This window comes from Somniosus microcephalus, chromosome 19, assembly GCF_052327205.1.
Source record: "Somniosus microcephalus isolate GS21.2 chromosome 19, FLI_Smic_1.0, whole genome shotgun sequence".
NCBI lineage: Eukaryota > Metazoa > Chordata > Chondrichthyes > Squaliformes > Somniosidae > Somniosus > Somniosus microcephalus.
In genome coordinates this window covers 6,340,302-6,359,428 of record NC_141005.1, presented here as the reverse complement: position 1 = coordinate 6,359,428, position 19,127 = coordinate 6,340,302, and the positions used below count along the sequence as shown (strand labels likewise).

General features: G+C 49.6%; 1 protein-coding gene across 2 annotated transcripts in view; it reads right to left on the bottom strand.

Moving 5' to 3' along the window:
- Positions 1-19,127, bottom strand: part of adgrd1 (adhesion G protein-coupled receptor D1) — a 349,877-nt gene that overhangs the window by 127,322 nt on the left and 203,428 nt on the right. For both annotated transcript variants that reach the window (XM_086011896.1, XM_086011897.1), the window contains one exon: positions 761-914. In XM_086011896.1, coding sequence (XP_085868022.1) covers positions 761-914 — 154 coding nt within the window. The remainder of the gene's footprint in view (positions 1-760; positions 915-19,127) is intronic.

Genomic DNA, 19,127 nt, shown 5'->3' with positions numbered 1-19,127 from the left:
TCACCTCTGAGTCAGAAGGTCGTGGGTTCAAGTCCCACTCCAGAGACTTGAGCACAAAAATCCAGGCTGACACTCCAGTGCGATACTGAGGGAGTGCCGCACTGTCGGAGGTGCCGTTTTTCAGTGGAGATGTTAAACCGAGGCAGCAAATGCTCTCTCAGGTGGACGTAAAAGATCCCATGGCCGCTATTTCAAAGAAGAGCAGGGGAGTTTCCCCCGGTGTCCTGGCCAATATTTATCCCTCAATCAACATCACTAAAAAGTGGATTATCTGGTCAGTATTTCAATAAACATAGAAGGTAGGAGCAGGAGTCGGCCATTCGGCCCCTCAAGCCTGCTCCGCCATTCAATGAGATCATGGCTGATCATCCAAATTCAGTATCCTGTCCCTGCTTTCTCCCCATACCCCTTGATCCCCTTAGCCTTAAAAAATATATCCAACTCCTAAATAACCCCTTCTCTAAACTTGCTGTCAATCATTGCTAGCTCTGCACTGTCAGCCAATGGTATTCCAGAGTACCACAAATATCTTCATCATCTGCCGTCACTGCAAGATTTAATTGCAATATTCAACAAGCTTTCGTAGTGCCGCACATGAATTGTGACCTCATTGCACAGCTCAAAAAACAATCCGCATAAGCATTAATTAGCAAATAATAGGTTGCCAATGTCCCTGCATCATCCCACTTGTCTATTTGTGTTGTTGTTCTAATCGTCAGCCTAGCCATCTGGAATAAGTGCCTGATCCAATTATACTCACCCCAGCCTATCCCATAATAATAGAAGTGCTTGCTCTCCTCCGAGCCGAATACTTTGATAACCATGCTGTAGAGGTGGAGGCCTTCAACTAGCATCCAGGAGAAGGCACTGAGGAAGAAGAAATGGAGGAGGATAGCCAGCGCTTTGCATGGAAGCTGGGCGGGCAAAGAGCATCGATTTAGTCATTAATATAAACAGGTACCGATCCACACCTTGTAAAATACTGGAACAGATTGGTTACATAGTATGAAGCAACATCACTAAAAAACATTATCTGGTCATTATCACATTGCTGTTTGTGGGAGCTTGCTGTGTTCAAATTGGCTGCCATGTTCCCTACAGTACAACAGTGACTACACTTAAAGTACTTCATTGGCTGTAAAGCGCTTTGGGACATTCTGAAGGTGTGAAAGGTGCTGTATAACCTCCCAAACCCGCGCCCTCTACCACCTAGGAGGACAAGGGCAGCAGGCGCACGGGAACACCACCACCTCCAACTTCCCCTCCAGGTCACACACCATTCCGGCTTCGAAATATATCGGCCGTTCCTTCATCGTCGCTGGGTCAAAATCCTGGAACTCCCTCCCTAACAGCACTGTGGGAGCACCTTCACCACACGGACTGCAGCGGTTCAAGAAGGCAGCTCACCACCACCTTCTCAAGGGCAACTAGGGATGGGCAATAAATGCCGGCCTTGCCAGCGACGCCCACATCCCATGAATGAATAAAAAAATATATAAATACAAATCTTTCTTCCTCATCCCTCCCTATCACTGTAACCTCCTCCAGCCCTACAACCCCCCGAGATCTCTGAGCTCCTCCAATTCTGGCCTCTTGCACATCCCCAATTTCCATCGCTCCACCATTGGCGGCCGTGCCTTCAGCTGCCTGGGCCCCAAGCTCTGGAATTCCCTCCCTAAACCTCTCCGCCTCTCTCTCCTCCTTTAAGACACTCCTTAAAACCCACCTCTTTGATCAAGCTTTTGGTCACCAGTCCTAATATCTCCTTATGTGGCTCGGTGTCAAATTTTGTTTGATAATCACTCCTGTGAAGCGCCTTGGGACGTTTTACTAATTTAAAGGCGCTGTATAAATACAAGTTGTTGGTTAATGACCTTTTTTAGTAGAGAATGCTCTGCTGGGGTTGTTACAAGTAGGATTTGCTCTGCACCTAATTTAAGCTGATTGCAACTTAAGTCTGCTTGACATTGATGCCACGATGAGATCAGTAAAAATTCACAGGTGAGAGCCTCCACTATTCTCAGGGTGATGTTGCTGAGCCCAGTTCCTCACATTCTACTGCACAGCACCATCATTTTGCAAAGGGACTTTTGACTGGGTCAGCCATGGCTCAGTGGCTAACACTCTCACCTCTGCGTCAGAAAGTCGTGGGTTCAAGTCCCACTCCGGAAATTTGAGCACAGGATCCAGGCTGACGCTCCCAGTGCAGTACTGAGGGAGTGCTGCACTGTCGGAGGTGCCGTCTTTCAGATGAGACCTTAACCTGAGGCCACGTCTGCCCTCTCAGGTTAACCTAAAATGTCCCATGGAATTATATGAAGAAGATCAGGGGAGTTCTCCTTGGTCCCCTGGACAATATCTATCCCTCAACCAACAGATGCAAAAGCCAAATACTGCGGATGCTGGAAATCTGAAATAAAAACAGTAAATGCTGGAAATACTCAGCAGGTCAGGCAGCATCTGTGGAAAGTGTTTCTCTCTCGACAGATGCTGCCTGACCTGCTGAGTATTTCCAGCATTTTCTGTTTGTATCTATCTATATATATAAAGCGATGCTTCTGTCTATCTGTCTGTCTGTCTGTCATTCTGTCCTTCTGTCTGTCTGTGTCACGTGTGCGTCTGTCGGGCTATGCGCTCGAAAGTTACAGGGCGTACCTACGCATGCGTTACGTCGAAAGAAAGCTTACCTTACCAAAACGGTCTTAAGCGTATTTACGTTTCAGCCGGGCTAAAATCGCGCCCGCGGTATCCGAAAAACCTTCAACATTCCGCTCATTAGCATCTCATTATCCGCTCATTAGCGACAGAGTGACCTCCAGGTCGACCAATCGTACGCCGGCTTGCTGCCGCGTGCGGCCGGGCCCTCCTACAGTCGAGTGACGGGACGATTGACCAATCCTACGCTTTGGTCATCTGACGGTCGACCAATCGGTGCGTGTGTGGGCGGGCCTTATCGTTCTGAACCGAGGTGAGTAGCCGCCATCTTGCTTCCATTCTTTTTCCTGCTTTCTGCATCTTTCTTTTCAAATATACATTTCCAGCAAAATAAAATTTAATTTATTAAATTGTTTTTAAAAAAATCACTCATTTGTAAATATTTTCTCTAACCTGAAGATTCTTTTTCCTACCTTTCCCCGTTTTTTTCTTAGGCCTGAAAGCCTGGGCCTTTCTTGCCCAGCCAGGCCCGAGCTAGGTAATTGGGCTTCTGCTAAGCTCCTCACCACCCCCCCCCCCCCCGGTGTCACGTTACCCGGGGCAACGGCGTCAGCCACGAGGGTCAGGGTGCGCGCGCAGCAGGAGCAGGTGAGACGCGGCGTCTCTCTCTGTTCCGCGCTCGGCTCGGGCGGGGCTCTCTCAGAGCCGCAATCGGCGTACTTCAAGCCGGCTCGGCCGGGGGGGCGGGGCTCTCGGGAGTGCGGGGCGGGGCGGCTGGGGCTTGGAGAGCGGGGCTCTCGGCCGGGGGGGCGGGGCTCGGAGAGCGGGGCTCTCGGGAGTGCGGAGCGGGGCGGCTGGGGCTTGGAGAGCGGGGCTCTCGGCCGGGGGGGGCGGGGCTCGGAGAGCGGGGCTCTCGGCTGGGGGGGGGCGGGGCTCGGAGAGCGGGGCTCTCGGGAGTGCGGGGTGGCTGGGGCTTGGAGAGCGGGGCTCTCGGGAGTGCGGGGCGGGCTCGGAGAGCGGGGCTCTCGGGAGTGCGGGGCAGGGCGGCGCGGCAGGGTTACCCCGGCAACCGGGCGTGGCCGTGGCCGTCTCTCAGCCTCAAGCCCTCCCTTCCTCCCTCCCCCCCCGCCCTCCCCTCCCTCTTCCCCTTCCCCCCCTCTCCATTCCCCCCCTCCCTTCCTTCCCCCCGCCCTCCCTTCCCCCCTCCCCCGCCCTCCCTTCCCCCCTCCCCCGCCCTCCCTTCCCCCTCCCCCGCCCTCCCTTCCCCCCCTCCCCCCGCCCGCCCCCCCGCCCTCCCTTCTCCCCCCCGCCCGCCCCCCCGCCCTCTCTTCCCCCCACCCTCTCTTCCCCCCCGCCCTCTCTTCCCCCCCCGCCCGCCCGCCCTCTCTACCCCCCCCGCCCTCCCTCTCTTCCCCCCCACCCGCCCTCTCTTCCCCCCACCCGCGCTCTCTCTCTTCTCCCCAGTCGCTCTCTCTCTACCCCTGTGGTGATTATTCTTTATGTTTAGTAAGAAGTATTGTGATTGGTTGTTTGTTTCCTGCCTTGGGATATATGCTGTAATCTCATTGGTAGCTGATGTCATGTGATTTGTGGTGGCCATCTTAAATTCAGTTCTTTCCAGCCTTTAGTTGGGACTGGGTGTTGAAGATGTGCTACAGGATTTTTAAGTTAATAAAGCCTAGATTAGAAAGGCAAATCTATTCTTTATTTCAATTTATTAACTTAGGTCAGAATGGAGCGATATCTTCAACCAGAACGATGCAATGCTGACCCTAATTCTGCAGGAGTGGATGATAAATGGAAACACTGGTATTGTACATTTAAAAACTTTTTGGGCGTGTTGGATCAAGAGTCTCTAAATAAGCTGAATATGCTGATCAACTACATTGCTCCAGATGTGTATAAGTATATTTTGGACTATAAAAGTTACGAAGTGGCTATTTCTGCATTGGAAAAGATTTTTGTTAAACCAAAGAATGAGGTATTTGCACGTCACCTTCTATCTGCCCGTAGGCAGCAGGTGGGAGAATCTTTGGATACTTATTTACAAGCACTTCGGTGCCTTAGTGTTAACTGTAATTATAAGGCCGTGACGGCTGAAGAATATAAGGAAGAATCGGTACGGGATGCTTTTATTAATGGATTACTGTCTAGATCAATTCGTCAGCGGTTGTTAGAAAATAAGACTTTGGATCTTAAGAGTGCTTTTGAGCAAGCTTCTACATTGGATGTGGCTCAGAGAAGTTCGGATTCTTATGCTCTTTTTAATCGGCCTGTGACTGTGGTTTCGGCAGTTCCGGATGAAAAGGAATTATGTGGACTTAATAGGAGTGGTTTACTAGATTCTGAAACAGTTTCTACTTCAGCGGCTGTTGCCTCTAGGATTCAGAAGTGTTATTTTTGTGGGAACGTCCGGCACCCTCGTCTGAAGTGTCCTGCTCGGGAGGCTGTGTGTAGTAAATGCGGCAAGAGAGGTCATTACGCACGTGTGTGTAAATCATCAGGTTCAATTACCTCCTCTGTGACTATTCAGCCTTTAGATAGGGCGTTTATTGCATCAATTTCTGCTGCATTTGCTCATGGCCTAAACAAAGCTATAGTTACGGCTCAAGTTAATGGGTTGGAAGTGAAGGCCCTTATAGATACGGGCAGTACCGACAGTTTTATAAGTCTTCAGTTTGCAAAGGAGAAGCATTTGAAAATTTCGCCTGTTTCCTATCAGGTGTGTATGGCTCAGACGACTCTCACTTCACAAGTAGCTGGTTGTTGCCTTGTGAAATTGATTCTTCTAGGTAATACGTATACTGATATACGCCTATCTGTTTTGCCTAATCTCTGTGCGGATATTTTGATTGGTCATGATGTGCTTCAGTTACACGAGTCTCTCAGTCTTTCATTTGGAGGGACTAAGCCACCTTTATCTATTTGTGGATTAACCTCTTTATCCATTTCTCCATTATCACTTTTTTCCAATTTGATGCCGGATTGTAAGCCAATTGCTACCAAGTCAAGAAGGTATAGCAGTCAGGATAGAGAATTTATTAATTCTGAAGTTCAACGTCTCTTATTGGAAGGAATCATTGAACCTAGTTGTTCGCCTTGGCGGGCACAGGTAGTTGTCACGACTAACGAGAGACATAAGAAACGAATGGTGATAGACTATTCCCAAACTATTAATAGGTATACTCAATTAGATGCGTACCCTTTGCCTAAGATTGATGAGCTTATCAATAAAGTATCTCAGTATAAGGTTTTTAGCACTATTGATCTAAAGAGTGCTTATCATCAGATTCCTATTGTTAAGAAGGATCAACCATATACGGCCTTTGAGGCTGGTGGAAAGCTGTATCAGTTTTGCCGAATACCATTTGGTGTTACTAATGGTGTTGCTTGTTTTCAACGGGCAATGGATGCTTTTATAAGTGATAACTCTCTCTCTGACACCTTTTCATACTTAGATGACATCACGGTGTGTGGCAAATCAAGGGTGGAGCATGATTCTAATTTAGAAAGATTCCTTCAAGCTGCGGAAAAAGTTGGTTTAACTTTCAATAAAGAGAAGTGTACCTTTTCGACCACTGAGGTAAATCTACTGGGGTATATTATCTCGGGAAACAAGATTAAACCAGACCCAGAACGTCTGCGACCATTGATTGATTTACCTTGTCCTACTAATTCTAAGGCTTTGCAACGAGTTGTTGGACTGTTTTCTTACTATTCTAATTGGATTGCAAATTTTTCACAGAAGATCCGGCCTCTTATTCGGGTTACGACATATCCTCTATCATGGGAGGCCAGGACGTGTTTTGATAATTTTAAAAAGGATATCCTTGGAGCAGTTGTGCATTCTATTGATGAGCAGGTTCCTTTTGTGATTGAGATGGACGCTTCTGATTTTGCAATTGGGGCTACTCTGAACCAAAATGGAAGACCTGTGGCCTTTTTCTCACGTACCTTGAACAATAGTGAAAAAAGGCATTCTTCAATAGAGAAAGAGGCGTATGCAATAGTAGAAGCACTGCGTAAATGGAGACATTATTTATCGGGGCGACATTTTACGTTGGTAACTGATCAAAAGTCTGTGGCCTAGAAATTCAGTATAGCCACTTTTGGGACGGTAAAGTCGGGCGGGCGCTAAAGTTTGCGCCCGCCGGAAAGTGGAGGCCACTTCGCCGATATTCAGTAGCTTTGGCCAAGGAGTTTGGGCAAGCGCTAAAACTGGCGTTGCACCCCTCTCTTTAGGCGCTAAGCCGGCGGTGCAGAGTGATACCGCCGAGGCCGGGCGCAGCGCAGGTGTGGTCATGTTTTGATTGACAGCAGACACCCTGGCGCCGGCCAGCTCTTAAAGGGGGAAGGGTCGACTTGGTCTGCTGCCACGCCCTGGATACTGCAGCCCTCCAGCTAGGCCTAAACACTGCTGCTGGAGAGAAATAGCGCCAGCAACGATGCAGAGGGCCCGTGAGCGAGCGCAGCGCTTCTCTGCCCATGATTTGAAGGTGATGCTTAGGGGTTTGGAGAAGAGAAGAGATATCTTGTGCCCGGACAGTGGCAAGAAGGCTCCCAAGAGGCTGTACAGGAGAGCCTGGAGGGAAATCGCCCAGAGGGTCACAGCCAACAGCGATGTCCCCAGGACTGCTGACCAATGCCGGAAGAAGTTTAACGACCTCACTCGGTTGGTCAGGGTGAGTACCCTTTCCAGTGTCCTCCTCATCCTTGCATGTGCACCTCACATTATGGGCAAAGGGACCTCAAAGGCCTAATGGCCAGCCCTCCTCCAGCAGCTATGGCACTGGCATGCTCATCAATAGCACTTTCTGCACTTTACACACTGGCCAAGCTATTCAACCATGGGAGGCAGTGCACACACCAACAGGGCACCACACTAGCCAAGCTATTCGACCATGGGAGGCAGTGCACACACCAACAGGGCACCACACTGGCCAAGCTATTCGACCATGGGAGGCAGTGCACACACCAACAGGGCACCACACTGTACTTAGAGGCCGTCCTTTCTCTTGCAGGCCAAGCTGGCGCAGAATCTGAAGAGCCGGACTGTCACCGGGGGAGGCCGTTCCCAGTTCCAGGAGCTCGGTGACCTGGAGGAGCGCGTGGCTCGACTCATGCGTGCCCGGGTGATTGGCCCCGTTGCTATTGGAGATGCCGACCCTGTGCTGGGCCCCAATGGTAAGGACATGACCGTTTGGACCTCTCTCGGTCCCCTTGCGCTTCAGATCTACATCCTTTGCCACTGTCCCACCAATGTGCATAATGCCACCACTCATGCCTCCCTTGCTGACGCCCTGTCCTCACTCTAAAGCTACTCTTGTGCCTTCCTGCTTTCAGCTGGTGAGGAGGAGGTCCCTGAAGCTGCGAGTGTCAGTCCCTCGGAAGAGGAGGACGATGAGGAGCAAGAGGAAGGCGGCACATCGGGGGAACCCTCATCCGCGCCAGGGGATGGCAATGGAGGGGACACGTCTTGCCTGGAGGAGAGCCAGGGGGAAGTGTTGCAGGGGGGTGTAGCTCCTGTGCCCAGTGGCGTCCAGCCACGCGGGAAGGGTCGGCCAGCACGGCTGCCTTCTCCCCAGAGGGGGGAAGTGTTGCAGGGGAGGGCAGTTGCTGGGCCCAGTGGCGTCCAGCCACGCGGGAAGGGTCGGCCAGCTCGGCGGCCTTCTCCCCAGAGGGAGAGTCCGGCCTTCAGTCCGGAGACGGTCCTCGCCCAGGAGGTGCGCCTCCTTGATCAAATGTCCGCGGACTCGGAGCGTCGCCACACCGAGTTCATGGGGGTTGTGGCACAGTTGCCTCAGGCCATTGAGTCCCTGGCTCATAGTGTGGCCAATTTCGGGGACTCACAGGCCAGGGGTTTCGAACAACTCGCGGCAGCACAGGCCAGGGGTGTTGAACAATTCGGGGCATCACAGGACGCGAGTCGGGCAGAATTCAAGGCATCACAGGACGCGAGTCGAGAGTTCATGAGTGGTGCCGTGCAGACATTGGCTGGTCTGATGCGGGCACAGACCAGGGCAGTACGGGCACTCACTTCTGCCACACTCGCTGTGTCACGGACGCATCGCCAGGGCACCCGCCGCGCTGCTGCAGCACAGCGGTCTGGCCTTCACCAGATTGCTGCGCTTGCTGCAGTGCCAGCCCGGCCGACTGCCAGTGTCTCTGGCGACCAGCGAGCGCCTGGCATCAGCCAGCTTGCCCCCATTGATCCAGCCGCCACTGCCACTCCCCCAGCAAAGCTGCGACGAGCTGCTGGAAAGACTGATGCTGCCCAGCCACAGCTGCAGCAGTCAGCAGCCGGCCCCTCCAGGGCCGGACCTCGTCTAGGCCGACCCCCAAGGGCATCTGCCGTCACGCATTGTGCCCCTCAGGAGCCTTCCCCCAGCCTTGCAACACCCACAGGGCCCAGGTTGAGGCGGAGCAGCAGGTCGGCCAGGGGCCGGAGAAGCCTGCACAAGGACTCGCCCTCTCGGCACACAAAGTAGAGTGTGTTGCCAAATGTTTTTTTATATGGGGGTGTTTGTGTTCTCTATGGGGGGGGTTTATTTTGGTAAGGCCGAAGATGAAGGCAAATGTTTTTTCATATGGGGGTGTTTGTGTTCTCTATGGGGGGGGTTTATTTTGGTAAGGCCAAAGATGAAGGCCAATTGGATGGACAAGTTTTGTTATTCCCCCCCAGGTTGTGGGAGTGAGATATGTTTTTGACTGTTTTTTGGGGGTCTTGTCTGTTTTTGTGTTTCATGTGGGAAGGGCCCTGAGTTTGTTAAATAAAGCTTTTTATTTATTCAGCTTGTCCATGTGTGATGTTTCAAGTGGTTGTTGCGTTAACCGGCTGAGGGCTTGCGGAGCGGCTGCATTCAGGTGCGTTCATTGCCACAAGCCATTCCCTGACAGGGGGCCTAGAAGTGTCGTTCAATAAGCCGCCGACGGACGGCCCTTGGACCTTGTGGCTCCCTCCTGGGCTGGTACTCCTCCTCCTCCTCCTCCTCCTCCTCATGGTCCTCCTGCTCGTCCTCCTGAGGTGGTGGTCCAACGTGAGGTGGCAGTGCCTGAGTCCTGCGGATAGCCAGGTTGTGCAGCATGCAGCAAACGACGACGAACTGGGAGACTCTATCCGGCGAATACTGTAGAGAGCCGCCGGAACGATCCAGGCAGCAGAACCGTTGCTTGAGGACGCCAATCGTTTGCTCTATGATGTTCCTTGTGGCTTGATGGCTTTCGTTGTATGCCTCCTCAGCAGGGGTCCTGGGCGCGCGGAGCGGGGTCATGAGCCATGTACACAAAGGGTAGCCCTTGTCCCCGATAAGCCATCCTCTTGGGGGAGGCTGTGCCTGGAACATGTCAGCCACAGTAGTCTGGCGCAGGATAAATGCATCGTGGCTGCTTCCTGGAAAGCGGGCATTGACAGCTAGGATGCGCTGCCTGTGGTCACACACCAGCTGTACATTGAGGGAATGGTAGCCCTTCCGGTTGCGGTAATCCTCGGCATTGTCGATAGGTGCCCGCATAGCCACATGCGTGCAGTCAATGGCGCCCTGCACCATGGGGAAGTCGGCGATCCTCGCAAATCCGACTGCACGCTGCTCCTGCCTCTCTAGGGTCATGGGGAAGGAGATGAATTGGTGTCTCCTTGCGAAAAGGGCATCGGTGACCTGCCGGATGCAGCGATGCACGGCAAACTGGGAGATGTTCGCTATGTCCCCAGCAGCGGCTTGGAAGGAGCCGCTTGCATAAAAGTTCAGAGCCACCGTGACCTTCACTTCCACCGACAGAGACGTCCTGCACATCAGCTGTGGACGCAGAGCTCTGTGAAGCAGCTGGCAGATCTCTGCAACCACCTCCCTTCTGAAGCGCAGCCTCTTAACACAATGCGCGGCAGTCATGGTGAGATAGGACACCTGCTGCCGGTATTCCCTGAGTGGGTAAGGCCTACGTTGCCGACGCCTGATGGCCCCTCTGCGTCTAGGCATGGCTGCCCCTCTCACACAGCGTCTGCGAGCTCTTCGCACATAATGCTGGAACTGAGGGTTGCAACCCCATGCAGCCCCCATAATATACTTGCAAACAGTGAAATCACAATGAGTCAAATTTCCAAGCTCTGGCCAGAAGCCAAAAATACCTCTCCTATGTTGTCCCAAATCAGTAAGGTCTGTTCCTTGGTCTCTGTCCAGAAATCCAAAGCACTAAAGTCATTGCAGCAAAATGGCTGGCCTTTATAGTTCAGTGTAAGTGCCCTTTAATTAGCACTCCCCGAGGCCCGCAGGGCCTCTGCTGCGTTCCACTTCACAGTTCTTAACAGCGCCACGCCCACATTGGGCGGGCGCCACTGAAGTTCTGGTTTGGGGCGCACAAACAGCGTTGCACGACGAAATGACGTCATAAGCTGCGCGCGCAAACACTTTGCGCCGGCGCTAACTGTCAACTGAAGTTGGGCGTAGGCGCAGATCGGTCTGCGCCCGGGCGCTAAGTGCCTAGCGCTCGAAATCTACCCCTCTTATGGCGCTAACGGCTGGCTAACGCAACTGAATTTCTAGGCCTGTGTCCTTTATGTTTGATGTCAAACATTTTGGAAAGATTAAGAATGATAAAATAATGAGGTGGAGGATTGAGTTGGCATGTTACCATTTTGATATAGTTCATCGTCCGGGGAAGGATAATGTTGCTGCTGATGCGCTGTCAAGGGCTTATTGTTCTGTGATTCACGGAGATACGCTTATTAATCTTCACAATGCCTTATGCCATCCTGGGGTTACGAGGATGATACACTTCGTACGCAGTAAGAATTTGCCCTTTTCAGTTGAAGACGTCAAGCGGATGACTTCCTCATGTTCTATCTGTGCTCGGTGTAAACCGAATTTCTTTAAGCCTCAACGAGCTCATCTTATAAAGGCTACTTCTCCTTTTGAACGTTTGAGCGTCGATTTTAAGGGGCCTCTTCCTTCAACTACTCAAAACCGATATATATTTACTGTTGTGGATGAGTTTTCAAGGTTCCCTTTTGTTTTTCCTTGCGCAGATGTATCAGCTGCTACAGTTATCAAATGTCTGACTCAACTTTTTGTCATCTTTGGGATGCCTGCGTATATCCATTCGGATCAGGGAAGTTCTTTTATGTCTTCCCAGTTGAAGGAATACCTTCAGAGTCAGGGAATTTCTACTAGCAGAACTACCCCGTATAATCCCCAGGGTAATGGACAGTGCGAACGATACAATGGGGTGATCTGGAAGGCAGTTATGTTGGCTTTGACATCCCGGAACCTTAAGAATACACAGTGGGAAATGGTACTGCCTGATGCCCTGCATTCCATTAGATCATTGCTTTCAACAGCTACTAATGTGACCCCCCATGAAAGGCTCTTTAACTATCCGCGGAGATCTACTATGGGATATTCGGTACCTTCATGGCTTACTATGCAGGGACCTGTGCTGCTTCGACGCCATGTTAGATTGTCAAAATATGATCCTTTAGTGGAGGAGGTGGAGCTGTTGGAGGCAAATTCCCAATATGCTCATATTCGATTCCAAGATGGGAAAGAAAGTACTGTTTCAATTAAAGACTTGGCTCCTTGTGGTGGCCAACCCTCTTCTGAGGATATTAACAATAGTCATGATTCAGATAATATGGATGCTGTTACAGATACTACGAATATTTCCAATCCGACTGCAGATAATTATACTTCTATTAGTCAGCCCTCGATGGATGTTCATGACCGTCCCATTTACCTCCTGATGGGATTTCTAATCCGGAAACCGTTGAAAATCGGGATATGGATAGCCTTCCTGCAGAAGATACTTCTGTGTCTCCTGGTGTGGGAGGGCAAGGAATTTCACCAAGGTTAAGAAGGTCGACACGAACAAGATATCCGGTCGACCGATTGAAAATGGACTTTTAAATTGATAGTAATGTTTTAAAATTGTTGAAATATTATATTATATTGTTTTAGTTGAGAGATACTTAATACTTATGTGCAATGTTACTATTTATTGTTGCTCACTTAGTATTGTGTCATGTTGAATAGTTTTATTTTGTCTGTGCATAGTTTTAGTTGTAAATAATTAATCATAAATTGTAAAGGTTATTTAGGTTGGAGTATATTTTAAGAGGGGTGAATGTGGTGATTATTCTTTATGTTTAGTAAGAAGTATTGTGATTGGTTGTTTGTTTCCTGCCTTGGGATATATGCTGTAATCTCATTGGTAGTTGATGTCATGTGATTTGTGGTGGCCATCTTAAATTCAGTTCTTTCCAGCCTTTAGTTGGGGCTGGGTGTTGAAGATGTGCTACCGGATTTTTAAGTTAATAAAGCCTAGATTAGAAAGGCAAATCTATTCTTTATTTCAACCCCCCAGTCGCTCTCTCTCTTCCCCCCCCAGTCGCTCTCTCTCTTCCCCCCCAGTCGCGCTCTCTCTCTCTCTCTCCTCTCCGCCCCCCCCCCCCAGTCGCTCTCTCTCTCTTCCAACAACAACATGCCCTCGAAAAAGCCTCGGCACCGCCGGGCACTTCAGCTTATTTCACTAAAACAGATGATCTGGTCGTTATTACATTGCAGTTTGTGGGAGCTTGCTTTGTACAGATTGGCTGCCGCATTTCCTACATTACAACAACTTCAAAAAATGCCTCATTGGCCGTAAAGCACTTTGGGGACACCCTGAGGTCACGGAAGGTGCTGGAGAAATGCAAGGCTCCATTTTTTTTTTATGAACTTACCAAAAATGTAGAAAGTCAGTTTCAATGAATATAATAAACGATCGGTTAATACTTCTCATAGAAACATAGAAACATAGAAGATAGGAGCAGGAGTAGGCCATTCGGCCCTTCGAGCCTGCTCCGCCATTCAATGAGATCATGGCTGATCATCCAATTTCAGTACCCTGTCCCTGCCTTCTCCCCATATCCCTTGATCCCTTTAGCCTCAAGAAATATATCCAACTCTTTCTTGAATATATTTAATGAACTAGCCTCCACCGCCCTCTGTGGCAGAGAATTCCACAGGTTCACCACTCTCTGGGTGAAGAAATTCCTCCTCATTTCAGTCCTAAATGGCTTACCCCTTATCCTTAGACTATGACCCCTGGTTCTGGACTCCCCGGCCATCAGAAACATCCTTCCTGCATCTAGTCTGTCCAGACCTGACAGAATTTTGTAGATTTCGATGAGATCCCCTCTCAATCTTCTAAACTCCAGTGAGTATAAGCCCAATCGGCACAATCTCTCCTCATACGTCATTCCTGCCATCCCAGGTATCAGCCTGGTGAATCTTCGCTGCACTCCCTCCATGGCAAGAACGTCCTTCCTCAGGTAAGGTGACCAAAACTGCACACAATACTCAAGGTGCGGTCTCACTAAGGCCCTGTACAGCTGTAGCAAGACATCCTTGTTCCTGTACTCGAACCCTCTTGCTACGAAGGCCAACATACCATTTGCCTTCTTAACCGCCTGCTGCACCTGCATGCTTACCTTCAGCGACTGGTGCACAAGGACACCCAGGTCTCGTTGCACTTCCCCTTCTCCCAATCTATTCTCAACATTGATACCTAAAGAGCATGGCATATTTTACAAATTTTTCGAAAAGAAAGGCTGCATTTGTCAGACTCCCTAACCTCACCCACCAGTGCAAAGGTCATCCACTCATTCGGTGCAGTCTCAATTGTATATGGAGAACAATTTTAAGGATAGTCGATCACCTGACCGAAATTAAGAAGCCCTGGAAACAATAATTTCTGATTGCCGCTCGTGATTACATTTCCCACGGGCACGAGTAGCGAACGCTCCGCAGGTAATCTGACTGTTGCCTCGTTCCCCAGATTCCCACATCCGCTGTTGACGTTACTGCATTGCGCGCTCCTCCGGCACGGATCACCAGCTACAAAAAAGCCCGGCACTAATTGTTCTGACTGGAATCCAGCGGATTATACCAAGAGTTTTAAAATGGGTTTGTACAGCATTAATCTCTGCAATACGCTTCTTTCAAGATTTCTTGCTAATTAGACATGGCAAGTTGTAGAACTGCGCTCACTAATTATTCCTAATCCTCCTTAAACTGTCCCCTCTTCAGCTAATTAGACTATTGTACATTTACAATCCAACTCGGAGTGAGAGCAGGTTCTTGTTCAGCATCATTTGTCCTGTCTCCCGCTCACTGTGTCCGCCAGCAAACAACTCATACACAATAGTCAATCTACACCTGAAAAAATAACAGCTCTTTATCACCAATAATTAACCTGCAATGTATTTAATCTTTAAAGGTGTCTGATACAGGCAATCAGAATTCATAAATTATTATATAATGGATCAGGTATTGTAGCTTGATACAGAGACAGTGTTTCCACTTGTGGGGAGGAGCATAACTAAAGGCCATCAATATAAGATAGTCACCAAGAAACCAAGAGGGAATTCAGGAGAAACTTCTTTACCCAGAGAGTGGTGAGAATGTGGAACTCGCTGCCACAGGGAGTGGTTGAGGCGAATAGTATAGATGCATTTAAGGGGCGGTTAGATAAGCATATGAGGGAGAAAGGAATAGAGGGTTATGCTGATAGATTTAGATGAGGAAAGACGGGAGGAGGCTCGAGTGGAACATAAACACCGGCATGGACTGGTTGGGCCAAATGGCCGGTTTCTGTGCTGTAAATCCTGTGTAATCCTAACCTTCAAATGGTGGGCACATGGTAGCTTAGAAATCTATATATGTTGGTAATTCTCTAATTACATATAATTACTTACAACTTACAGCACAGAAACAGGCCATTCGGCCCAACTGGTCCGTGCCGGTGTTTATGCTCCACACGAGCCTCCTCCCACCCTCTTCATCTCACCCCATCACCATATCCTTCTATTCCTTTCTCCCTCATGTGTTTATCCAGCTTCCCCTTAACTGTATCTATACTATTCGCCTCACCCACTCCCTGTGACAGCGAGTTCCACATTCTCACCACTCTCTGGGGAAAGAGGTTTCTCCTGAATTCCCTGTGGGATTTATTAGTGACTGTCTTATATTGATGGCCCTTTTTGCACCTTCACCATTGCCTCTATATCCTGTTTATAATGTGGAGACAAGGACTGTACGCAGTACTCCAAGTGTGGTCTAACTAAGGTTCGATGCAAGTTTAACATAATTTCTCTGCTTTTCAATTCTATCCCTCTAGGAGTGTTTTGTTTGCTGATTATAAAATTCTCATCCTAGTTTTCAAATCCCTCCATGATCTCGGCCCCTTCTCCAGCCCTACAACTCTCCGAGATCTCTGCCCTCCTCCAATTCTGGCCTATTGCGCATCCCTGATTTTAATTGCTCCACCATTGGCGGCCGTGCCTTCAGCTGCCTGGGCCCTGAACTCTGGAATTCCCTCCCTAAACCTCTCCGCCTCTCTCTCCTCCTTTAAGACGCTCCTTAAAACCTCCCTCTTTGACCAAGCTTTTGGTCACCTGTCCTAATACCTCCTTATGTGGCTCGGTGTCAAATTTTGTTTGATAATCGTTCCTGTGAAACGCCTTGGGACGTTTTACTACGTTAAAGGCGCTATATAAATACACATTGTTGCTATTGTGTTTTTTATGGCCTTATTAACCTGCATCATTACTTTCAGATCCCTCTGTTCCTCTACCCCATTTTGACTCTTATTATCCAAGGAGTATGTGGCCTCCTTATTATTCCTATCAAAATATACCACCTCACACTCACAACCACCTCACACTCACAACCACCACACACTCACAACCACCTCACACTCACAACCACCTCACACTCACAACCACCTCACTCACACTCACCTCACACTTACACTCACCTCACACTCACAACCACTTCACACTCACAACCACCTCACACTTACACTCACCTCACACTCACAACCACCTCACACTCACAACCACCTCACACTCACAACCACCTCACACTTACACTCACCTCACACTCACAACCACCTCACACTTACACTCACCTCACACTCACAACCACCTCACACTCACAACCACCTCACACTCACAACCACCACACACTCACAACCACCTCACACTCACAACCACCTCACACTCACACTCACCTCACACTCACAACCACCTCACACTCACAACCACCTCACTCACACTCACCTCACACTCACAACCACCTCACACTCACAACCACTTCACACTCACAACCACCTCACACTTACACTCACCTCACACTCACAACCACCTCACACTCACAACCACCTCACACTCACAACCACCTCACACTCTCAACCACCTCACACTTACACTCACCTCACACTCACAACCACCTCACACTCACAACCACCTCACACTTACACTCACCTCACACTCACAACCACCTCACACTCACAACCACCTCACACTCACAACCACCTCACACTTACAACCTATTACCCTGGTCATCTGCCTACCCACCCTTGTCCATGGTCACACCCCTCCCTACCTCTGCTACCTCCTTCCGCCCTACATACCAGCATGCATCCTCCGCCCCTCATTACCCCTCTCTCTGCTCCCTCTGTCACACCAGGTAATTCAGCTACTTTTGGCCCCTGTACCCTAACCCTCTCCCCTCTTTCCATTACTCCAAAGCTACCTTGCTGAGCAGTCCTTTGGTCACCACCTCAACTCTCCCCTCCCACCACCGCTCAGTGTCTGTTTACATCACCGTGTGATGCTTTAATGTGTAAAACCTGCAACAGAAATGCAAGATACAATTGTGATTACGTTTTTTATTGATTCTCGGGATGTGGGCGTCGCTGGCAAGGCTGCCCAACCATAGTTGCCCTGAGAAGCTGGGCGTGTCGCAGTTCAAGGCTTCCACGTAGGCTTCTTCTGGTGTAAGTTCTTGTTATTCCTTGTAGCGGGTTTCTACAACCTAAGGCCACTCAATGAAGTACTTTTAAAGTGGAGTCACTGTTGTAATGTGGGAAACATGGCAGCCAATTTGTGCACAGCAAGCTCCCACAAACAGCAATGTGATAATGACCAGATCATGTTTTAGTGATGGAGGTTGAGGGATAAATATTGACCAGGACACCGGGGAGAACTCCCCTGCTCTTCTTCGAAATAGTGGCCATGGCATCTTTTACGTCCACCTGAGAGGGAAGACGGGACCTCGGTTTAATGTCTCATCTGAAAGACGGCACCTCTGACAGTGCAGCACTCCCTCAGCACTGCACTGGAGTGTCAGCCTAGATTTATGTGCTCAAGTCCCTGGAGTGGGACTTGAACCCACAACCTTCTGACTCCGAGGCGAGGGTGCTGCCCACTGAGCCACGGCTGACACTACGACAAGCTCATAGCTTCATGGTCACTTTTTTACAATCTAACTCCTCATCACACGAAGGAACTTGAACATGAAGAAACCTTTATATAAGACAAATGTCCAGACATATTATGCACTAATTTGTGAACTGAAAATTTTGCTATACATGATTGCTCCCATTCTGATGCAATCTGAGCTTGAATCCTTTCAGATATTTCATTGTGCCCCTGCTTTTATTTTTGTAATTTTCTGGGCACTTTTAGTTCACCTGCGCTCTCACCTTTTTTCACTAAAGGAACTGGACAACGTTCAGACTTGGGCTGATAAGTGGCAAGTAACATTCCCGCCACAGAAGTGCCAGGCAATGACCATCTCCAACAAGCGAGAGTCTAACCACCTCCCCATGACATTCAATGGCATTACCATCGCCGAATTCCCCATCAACATCCTGGGGGATCACCATTGACCAGAAACTTAACTGGACCAGCCACGTAAATACTGTGGCAACAAGAGCAGGTCAGAGGCTGGGTATTCTGCGGCGAGTGTCTCACCTCCTGACTCCCCAAAGCCTTTCCACCATCTACAAGGCACAAGTCAGGAGTGTGATGGAATACTCTCCACTTGCCTGGATGAGTACAGCTCCAACAACACTCAAGAAGCTCGACACCATCCAGGACAAAGCAGCCCACCTGATTGGCACCCCATCCACCACCTTAAACATTCACTCCCTCCACCACCGGCGTACCGTGGCTGCAGTGTGTACCATCTACAAGATACACTGCAGCAACTCGCCAAGGCTTCTTCGGCAGCACCTCCCAAACCCACGACCTCTTCCACCTAGAAGGACAAGGGCAGCAGGCGCATGGGAACACCACCACCTCCAAGTTCTCCTCCAAGTTACACACCATCCTGACTTGGAAATATATCGTCCGATCCTTCATCGTCGCTGGGTCAAAATCCTGGAGCTCCCTCCCTAACAGCACTGTGGGAGTACCTTCACCACACAGACTGCAGCGGTTCAAGAAGGCGGCTCACCACCACCTGCTCAAGGGCAATAAATGCTGGCCTTGCCAGCGACGCCCACATCCTATGAACGAATAAAAATAAGAAACTCCTCCCCCAGCACCTGATACAATTAGTGAGCATTTAGAAGTGCACAAGTTAATCTAGGAGAGCCAGTCTGGATTTGTTAAATTCTAGTCATGTTTTAAAAATGTAATGGTTTCTTGCAGA